The sequence below is a fragment of the Anolis carolinensis genome, unplaced genomic scaffold (genome assembly GCF_035594765.1).
Source record: "Anolis carolinensis isolate JA03-04 unplaced genomic scaffold, rAnoCar3.1.pri scaffold_7, whole genome shotgun sequence".
Classification (NCBI taxonomy): Eukaryota; Metazoa; Chordata; class Lepidosauria; order Squamata; family Dactyloidae; genus Anolis; species Anolis carolinensis.
Genome location: NW_026943818.1, coordinates 15,426,440 through 15,436,428, shown reverse-complemented (window position 1 = coordinate 15,436,428; position 9,989 = coordinate 15,426,440). Strand labels below are relative to the sequence as shown.

The window sequence follows — 9,989 nt, the reverse complement described above, 5'->3', positions numbered from 1 at the left end:
TATTATTATTATTATACTATATTATATATATTGGTTATATTATCAATATATAGTAGAGTCTTGCTTATCCAACCTTTGCTTATCCAATGCCGTCTGCCTTTTAGTAGTTTTGTAGTCAATGTTTTCAATACATTGCGATGTAAATACAGTAGTCTCACTTATCCAACATTCTGGATTATCCAACGCATTTTTGTAGTCAATGTTTTCAATGCATCGTGATATTTTGGTGCTAAATTCGTAAATACAGTAATTTCCATGTAGTTTCAATGCAGTCATGAATAATATAATAGTAATAATATGATAATATACTACAATAATAGAATAATATTATATATATATATATATATATATATACACACACACACACACACACACACACACACACACACACATACATACAGTAGAGTCTCACTTTTCCAACACTCACTTATCCAACGTTCTGGATTATCCAAGCCATTTTTGTAGTCCGTTTTCAATATATCGTGATAGTTTGTTGCTAAATTCGTAAATACAGTAATTACAACATAACATTACTGCCTATTGAACTACCTTTTCTGTCAAATTTGTTGTTAAACATGATGTTTTGGTGCTTAATTTGTAAAATAATAATGTAATTTGATGTTTAATAGGCTTTTCCTTAATCCCTCCTTACTATCCAACATATTTGCTTATCCAACATTCTGCCGGCCTGTTTATGTTGGATAAGTGAGACTCTACTGTATTATTGTAGCTTATTATCATATTATTACGATTATATAATTATTATATTATTATTCATGACTACATTGAAACTAGAGAGAAATCAGCGTGGAAACGGCAAGGGGTGCCATAGATTGTTGTACATGGAAATAATGGTAGTAAATAGTTTTTGATTTATTAAATACAGTTATATATTACAATTATATACATTTTTGTTATTTATACTATACATATTGCAAAATTATGTTGTTTTTTTTCTCAAAGTGACACACCACCCAAGTCATGCTAGGTTTTTTGGTGAATTCTGACACACCAAATGCAAAAGGTTGTCCATCATTGATTTAAGACATGCAAATACCCAAAAAGTCTCACAGTGATCAAATATTACAGATTATTACAAAGGCGCGATTAAATATATTTCCTTCAGATTATCTAGAATTCCTTACTCCCACAGACTATGTTCCTGTGAAGGAAACGAAGTAGAAACAACAGAACACATTTTATTGAAGTGCTGTTATTACAAGTGCAACGTAGCCAACTTTTGTATCCGGAAATGGTGTTAATAAAATTTTTTGTATGCCGAGAATGGTGTTAATAAAATTATGACTGTGATTGTAAGGCATACAATTGTTATTATGAGTGTGATTGTAAGAAATAAAATAATAATCATGCAACAGTTGTTGTTCCAGGGTGATAAGTGCCATTCCATAATTGCTTCTATCATAAAGACATTAAAAAAAATCCATTAAACTGCAAAATTATGGCTGTGATTGTAAGACGTACAGTTGTTATTATGAGTGTGATTGTAAGAAATAAAATAATAATCATGCAACAGTTGTTGTTCCAGGGTGATAAGTGCCATTCCATAATTGCTTCTATCATAACGACATTAAAAAAATCCATTAAATTGCAAAATTATGGCTGTGATTGTAAGACGTACAATTGTTATTATGAGTGTGATTGTAAGAAATAAAATAATAATTATGCAACAGTTGTTGTTCCAGGGTGATAAGTGCCATTCCATAATTGCTTCTATCATAAAGACATTAAAAAAATTCATTAAATTGCAAACACTTTGTTAAAATGGCATTAAGGAAGAATACAAAATTGTTGAGTTTCAGGGAATAAGGATTTAAAAAAACACTAGCTGTGCCCATATGGTGGTATGGGAAATAAAGTATTGAGGAATTGGTGGTAGTTAAGGTAAAGGGTCCCCTGGGCTGAGTGGGTTGCTAGGAGACCAAGTGAACAGAGCTTAGCCTTCTAACTGGCAGCAATTGTATAAAAACAATTCTTCCTCTCCCTCTAATTAGGACTTTATTTTTCTTTTCTTTTTGTTGTATCAACCTAGAGGCATGGATGAGGGGTTGTGCTGTCAATTTTCAAGGTTGTGGGGCATTTACTTTTGTTGTCTTGTCTGCTGCCGTGATGCCATCACTCTTTCATATATATAGATAGATAATTTTATGAGTTAGTTTAAAGGTCCAGACTTCATTTGGAGGAAATAATTATGCAGTTATTTTCTTAGATGATTTTTCAAGGTTTTGTGTTTCTTATATTCTGAAAGACAAATCTGAAGCTCAAGACATGTTGCAGAGATATGTTGCTATGATGAAGACTAAGTTTGGATGCACACCAAAAGCTATTCAAACTGACTGTGGTAGTGAGTACACTTCACATCGCACACAGATTCCTGTAAGAGAATGGAATTCAGCATATTAAGAGTGTTCCTTATACTCCTCAGCAAAATGGAGTGGCTGAAAGGAAGCTTAGGTCTCTAGTTGAGATGACAAGGTGTATGTTAAAAGATGTAAATCCTCCAGATTGCCTCTGGGGCGAAGCTTTTGCCACTGCTACTTTTCTTCAGAATCGTCTACCAACGAAAGGTGCTACTAAAACTCCTTTTGAGTTGTGGACTGGTAATGTGCCAAGTATGAAACGCATCAAAAAGTTTGGAAGTATAGCTTATGCTTACATTCCCAAGCAGAAAAGGCACAAGTTGGACTGTAGATCTGAACAAACTATTTTAGTTGGTTATGCACCTGCAAATAAAGGCTATAGAGTCATGAACTTAATGACTGGTGAAGTATCTACAAATATCTGGGTGTGCAGATGATCGCGTGATTGATTTAATGTCCGTTTGGTGTTATTGGCTTCAAGGTCCAGTCTGAGACTGAAGGAGACGATGACTTGGGTGTGCAGATAACTCGGATTGATTTAATGCCCACTTGGTATATCAAACCAATCCTATATTTGAACCCGAATGCTGTGAATAGATGAAAAGGAACCTAGAGACTTGTGGTTTTGCGGGGTTTGCGAGGCCGCCGCAACCTCTGCCTTGACGCTTGCCCCGATTTGTGCAACAAGTCCCACTGCTTGAGCTTGGAAATCAGCAGCTCGGCCTTGGCCTTTTTGAGGCAAAGGCTCCTGATCAGATCGTTGACGTCCTTCTGGTTGGGATAATAGGGGTCCCTTTCGCCGTTGACCTCTGACGCAGAGCTGTAGTCAGGATCCTGGGCGTCTTCGTGGCTGCTCTCGTGGTTGCGGCGCTCGTCAACCGGCCGCTCTCTCGGAGGAGCAACGGGGACAGGAAGTTCCGAGCTGTGCGGCACCGGTGCGACCGACGACGGGATATCCAAGGAAGTTATTGCGTGGGCTTTCCTCGTGGGCCGGCGCCGGGACGGTTCCGCCAGGCAGAAATAGCAGTCCGTGGTGTGGTCGGTGGGCTCGGCCCAAATGCGCGGGACGCCGAAGCGCATGGCGCGCCGCTCTCCGCGGTACCAGCCTTCCAGGGTTTTCTTGCAGAACTCGCACGTGATGTGCGGGACCCAGGCCTTGTCCTGGTGCCTGACGGGCATCCCGAAGTAGGCCTCGTACGCCTCGCGCATCCTCACCGACGTGGCCAAGGAGAACTTGTTCTTCCCCGTCCGGATGAACTCCCCGCACACGTAGCAGAACTTGTCCGGCGCACGGCTGCAGACTCTCCCTTCGGCCATCCTCCGTGTCGAGAACTAAAGCAAACAACGATGACAAGGTACTTCAAGCCAGGCAAGAAATGAAATTATTATTTTATAGTATCTTATAATTATACTAGCTGTGCCCGGCCACGTGTTGCTGTGGCGAAGTCTGGTGGTATGGGAAATAAAGTATTGAGGAATTGGTGGTAGTGAAGGTAAAGGGTCCCCTGGGCTGAGTGGGTTGCTAGGAGACCAAGTGGGCAGAGTAGTAAATAGTTTTTGATTTATTGATAATTATACTAGCTGTGCCCGGCCACGCGTTGCTGTGGCAAAGTATGGTGGTATGGGAAATAAAAGTATTGAGGAATTGGTGGTAGTTAAGGTAAAGGGTCCCCTGGGCTGAGTGGGTTGCTAGGAGACCAAGTGGGCAGAGTAGTAAATAGTTTCTGATTTATTGAATACAGTTATATATTACAATTACAGTAGAGTCTCACTAATCCAAGCCTCGCTTATCCAAGCTTCTAGATTATCCAAGCCATTTTTGTAGTCAAATGTTTTCAATATATTGTGATATTTTGGTGCTAAATTCGTAAATACAGCAATTACAACGTAATATTACTGCGTATTGAACTACTTTTTCTGTCAAATTTGTTGTTAAACATGATGTTTTGGTGCTTAATTTGTAAAATCATAACCTAATTTGAAGTTTAATAGGCTTTTCCTTAATCCCTCCTTATTATCCAAGATATTTGCTTATCCAAGCTTCTGCCGGCCCGTTTAGCTTGGATAAGGGAGACTCTACTATATACTAGCTGTGCCCAGCCACGCGTTGCTGTGGCGAAATCTGGTGGTATGGGAAATAAAGTATTGAGGAATTGGTGGTAGTTAAGGTAAAGGGTCCCCTGGGCTGAGGGGGTTGCTAGGAGACCAAGTGGGCAGAGTAGTAAATAGTTTTTGATTTATTGAATAGTTATATATTACAATTATATATTTTTGTTATTTAAACTACATATATTGTGAAATTATGGTTTTTTCCCCAAAGTGACACACCACCCAAGTCATGCTAGGTTTTTTGGTGAATTTTGACACACCAAGTGCAAAAGGTTGCCCATCATTGGTGTAGTTCTTTGAATAAGGTATTTTCTAACTTTTCGAGCTCTTGTGAATGGCTGGAGTTCAATGGCTCTATTGTTGGCACTGGACGCGCTTGATCTGCCTCTTTTGCTCTTCTCCTGTGAACATGCAGTTTTGCATGTCCATTTTTATGATCCTATTGCTGTATTTTAACCTGGATGTCATTTTATTTATGTCTTTTAAAATTTTCATTTGCGTTGTTGTTCGGTTCCTGATGTTATTGTACTTTGGTTCTACATTTGTAAGCCACCCCAAGTTCCCACGGGGAGATGGAGGCGGGATATAAGAATAAAATTATTATGGAGAAAGGCAAGATGTCCTGAGCTAGAAAGGCGCTTTTGCATGACCCCGCCCACTGCCTCTCCCTTAACCCTTTCCTATGGCAACACAGCAGTTTGGAAGGTGAGGCGAGGCTATTGTTATTGAAAGTGTTGACTTCCTGTTGAAGCTTTCCGAGCCTGACTGCGCTCGCAAACCCACCGCTACACCATCTGTCGGGGGTGCTTTGAATGCGATTTCCTGCTTCTTGGCAGGGGGTTGGACTGGATGGCCCATGAGGTCTCTTCCAACTCTACTATTCTATGATTCTAGGAATTGATCAACAACTGAACAGACTGGAGATTTGGGGAGAATTCACCACGATTTATAGTTGTACGGACTGGGATGTATAGTTCACATGCAATATAAGCGCACTCTTGAGCCGCACTAACGGTGGACTTGGAACTAACTTGGCCAAATTTGCATACTGGTGGGGTTTGGGGGTGATTGACCTCGACACCATAGTTCACCGTATTCAGAGAACACTGAACCCAGCAGATAACAGATCTGGACCAAACTTGGCACACAAATTCAACATGGCCAACTGGGAATACTGGTGGACTTAGGCAGCGACTGACCCTTATGTCTGGGAGTTACAGTTCACCTGTATCCCGGGAGCCCTCTGAACCCCACCAATGATGGAGCTGGACCAGACTTCGCACCCAGGCCCAACGCTGCCAACTTGGGGTGACCGACCTTGGCACCAGAGAATTATAGTTCACCCGTATTCAGAGAAGTAACGGATCGGGGCCAGACTTGGCACACAGACCCAACACGGCCAACTGGGAATACTGGCAGGCTTGGCGGGTGACTGGCCGTAAACAGATCGAACTAACATCCAAAAACAAACACGGCCCTGTTCAAATAACCCAGGCTAGTCCCTATGCTAGTGTATATATACATATGAACACACTAGTTTCGCCCGGGCACGCGTTGCTGCGGCTTATGGGAATCCTTTGTTGGCCAGGCGGAATAGCAGTTAATGCAGTAGTTTCTCACTTATCCAACACTCGCTTATCCAACATTCTGGATTATCCAACGCATTTTTGTAGTCAATGTTTTCAATATATCGTGATATTTTGGTGCTAAATTCATAAATACAGTAATTACTACATAGCATTACTATGTATTGAAATACTTTTTCTGTCAAATTTGTTGTATAACATGTTTTGGTGCTTAATTTGTAAAATCATAACTTAATTTGATGTTTAATAGGCTTTTCCTTAATCTCTCCTTATTATCCAACATGTTCGCTTATCCAACGTTCTGTCGGCCCGTTTATGTTGGATAAGCGAGACTCTACTGTATATGTGTGTGTGTATGTATATATATACATACACACAATATAATTTACAATATATAATAATTATAACATATTGTATATATATATTCATAATATTATATTGTAATAAGATAATACTAATACAATATAATATTAATTATATATTATATTTTACATGTAATATTACTAATAATATTACAATACATTGACACAGTACAATATAGTAATTTATTAACAGTATTGTACTATGTTAATAATATAATATTGTATGTAAATTTAATTTGTAAGCCGCTCTGAGTCCCCTTCGGGGTGAGAAGGGCGGGATATAAATGTAGCAAATAATTAAATAAATAAATCCTTGTTTGGCCAACTTAAATTGCACTGAATAGTCTTGCAGCTTAAAAGCCTGGGAGGAAGTTGCTAGGATACGAAGGGGGGGGGCTAAAGGCAGCCTACCTTTCTAACTGGCAGTTAAGGGGAGAAAGGCTCTTCCTCATCCTCTGCAATTTGGACTATTTTTCTAAGTTTTTTTTTATTGAAAGACATATTTTGGATGACTATGTCTTTTGTGGCCAAATTTGGTGTGATTGGGGGTCCAGTGGTTTTGTTGTCTTCTCCATAGTAAAATGCATATTTACATTTTTATATATATAGATACAAACAAACAGACTGAATTAAATTGAGTCCCCACGGGGAGAGAGGGCGCAACAGAAATAAAAGTTTATTTATCATGAATTCGTACGTCAACAGTTCACTGCATACATATATAAAGAAACACAAATGAGGTACATTTTTATTTTTTAAAAATATGTATTTTTTTTAAATTTCAAGCTTCCGAAGACTCTCTCCTTAGCGAGCCTTACCTGTCTTTGATGCAGACGCAGAGTCCTGCAAAGGGGAAAGAAATGCAAATATTAGCAAGAGAAGATGGGGAGAAAAGGGTGAATAAGGAAGGGACGGGGCGGCTCAGAGAGAACCTTCTCAACAGCAAAAGTCTGCCGGTAATTCCAGCTTTGTAGGTTTGGTTTCATCACAATCCCCCTCCGTCAACATTGCATTGCTTCAGAAGCACATGCATTGACTTACTTTTTGGGCTGCTTCCGAGGTTCCGGAAAGGGGGAAAACCTGGAACAAAAGGCATCATTTATTAATTATTATTACCTTGATTTTTTAAAACTCATTTCTTGTGCGGACTGTATTTTAAGCTTTGTTCTGTGTGTTTCTTAGTGTATATATGTCATAGAAAAGATATCTTATAATTTTTATTACTATTATTTATTAACTGCCTCACCTTTCATTCTCAAGGCAGCAGGGCACAACATATAAATACACCTATAAAATAATTTATTATTATGATATTAAATTATTATATTATATCATATTAAATACACCTATAAACACACGTATTAAAACAGTTAAATGAAACCGTAAAGGCATCCCTAAACGCCCACTTCCTGCTTAATAGGGTCCAAAATGCCTGTTGTTATTGCTATTATTAATACTAATAACAGTAATAGGCTCTTTGGAGCCTATTATTAAGCAGGAACGGGGTGCTTTGAACATAATAATTGGCTCAAAAAATGCAAACAAAGGCATCAATAAGAAGGGAAAATCAAGTTGCTTTATTAAAATTTATTAATAGCTAACTTATGTACCCGGCATTGCCCAGATTATTTGAAAAAGTTATTTTTAAAAATTGTACAAAATCCATCAGTACTTTTAAGTGTGTTACGTTGGGCAAGTTTTGTCCCCATATTATATTATTTGGGTTGCTGCGAGTTTTCTGGGCTGTCTGGCCATGTTCCAGAAGCATTCTCTCCTGATGTTTTGCCCGCATCTATGGCAGGCATCCTTGGAGGTTGTGCAATTTTTGTTGGAAACGAGTCAAGTGGGGTATATATATATATATATATATACACATATACACACACACACTAGTCTCACTTATCCAACATAAACGGGCTGGCAGAACGTTGGATAGGCGAATCTATATATATAAATGAGTGATGGCATCACGGCGACCAACAAAACAGGCCCCCCAACCTCAAAATTTGACAACACAACCCATCATCCACGCCTCTAGGTTGATACAACAAAAAGAAAAGAAAAATAAAGTCCTAATTACAAGGAGAGTAATAATTGTTTTTATCCAATTGCTGCCAGTTAGAGGACTAATCTCTGCCCACTTGGTCTCCTAGCAACCAACTCAGCCCAGGGGACAGGCAGACTTAGGCCTCAGCCTGTTCCACAGATTATCTAATTTGCACTGGATTATCTCGATTCCACACTTCCATATAATCCGCTTCGGTGTGCATTTTATACAGTTGTGAAGAAGGGGCCTCATATAATCCAGTTCTAAGCAGATAATATAAGATTATAAATATCATATGTAATAATTACTGTGAAATAGAATCATAGAATAGTAGAGTTGGAAGAGACCTCATGGGCCATCCAGTCCAACCCATTCTGCCAAAAAGCAGGAAATCGCATTCAAAGCGATTAATAATAATACAGAACAATATAATCTCTAAAATCAGGACAGTAAATAAAGAGCAACACTCTGAAAGCATAAGCCACAGCAACGCGTGGCCGGGCAAAGCTAGTGTTGAATAATAAGGAGGGATCAAGGAAAAGCCTATTAAACATCAAATTAGGTTATGATTTTACAAATTTAGCACCAAAACATCATGTTAGACAACAAATTTGACAGAAAAAGCAGTTCAATACGCAGTAATGTTATCTAGTTATTACTGTATTTACGAACTTAGCACCAAAATATTATGATCTATTGAAAACATTGACTACAAAAATGGCTTGGATTATCCAGAGGCTTGGATAAGCGAGTCTTGGATAAGTGAGACTCTACTGTAGTTCCAATAGGCAGGAATGTTATGTTGTAATTACTGTATTTACGAATTTAGCACCAAAATATCATGATCTATTGAAAACACTGACTACAAAAATGGCTTGGATAATCCAGAGGCTTGGATAAGTGAGACTCCACTGTAGTTCAATAGGCAGTAAGGCTATGTAGTAATTACTGTATTTACGAATTTAGCACCAAAATATTTTATTTATTTATTTCCATCATTTCTATCCCACCCTTCTCACCCGAAACATTGACTACAAAAATGGCTTGGATAATCCAGAGGCTTGGATAAGAGAGACTCTACTGCATAGTCTTCTTTTCCAATATCTATCCCTCGCGACCAGGCCTATCCTGACGGGATTTTCCCCGATTCCGGGCGGTCAGACGGAGATGAGCGTCTCGTCAGTTCTCGCATCTGACGGCACTTCCTATCTCGGCATCATCACCCCGCGCGCGGCCTAGTCTTCCGGAAGAGGGCCCAGGCCTCGGCCTCGATTTCCCTCCGGAGCCCAAAAGGCACTCACCTCACTCGGCAGGCGGCAGGCAAAGAGGCCCGCTGCCCGCCGCGCCCTGCCTTATATAGCCTCCGCCCGCGTCACGTGATCGGGGGCGGGGACGTGGCGGGGAGCGGGAAAAAGCGCGCCCGCTGGTTGGTTAAGGACCCTGCGCGTCAGGGGGCGGGGAAACGATCCCGGCCCCTCCCCCGGAAGGAGCCGCGCAAGCCCGCGTG

The 9,989-nt window shown here is 39.9% G+C and overlaps 1 protein-coding gene and 2 non-coding genes across 3 annotated transcripts; all 3 read right to left on the bottom strand.

Moving 5' to 3' along the window:
• Nucleotides 1–849: 849 nt before the first annotated feature.
• LOC103282261 (uncharacterized) lies at nucleotides 850–9,814 on the bottom strand. Its single transcript, XM_062960251.1, has 5 exons — nucleotides 9,784–9,814; nucleotides 7,682–7,722; nucleotides 7,477–7,515; nucleotides 7,254–7,278; nucleotides 850–3,710 (listed from the first exon to the last, which is right to left on the bottom strand). The coding sequence occupies exon 5, from the start codon at nucleotides 3,693–3,695 to the stop codon at nucleotides 2,988–2,990; it is 708 nt and encodes a 235-aa protein (XP_062816321.1). The 5' UTR covers nucleotides 3,696–3,710; nucleotides 7,254–7,278; nucleotides 7,477–7,515; nucleotides 7,682–7,722; nucleotides 9,784–9,814; the 3' UTR covers nucleotides 850–2,987.
• On the bottom strand, nucleotides 7,355–7,426 carry LOC134293385 (small nucleolar RNA SNORD65). The gene has a single exon (XR_010000352.1). It is a non-coding gene; the product is annotated as a small nucleolar RNA SNORD65 (small nucleolar RNA).
• LOC134293378 (small nucleolar RNA SNORD49) lies at nucleotides 9,638–9,709 on the bottom strand. Its single transcript, XR_010000345.1, has one exon. It is a non-coding gene; the product is annotated as a small nucleolar RNA SNORD49 (small nucleolar RNA).
• Nucleotides 9,815–9,989: the final 175 nt, after the last annotated feature.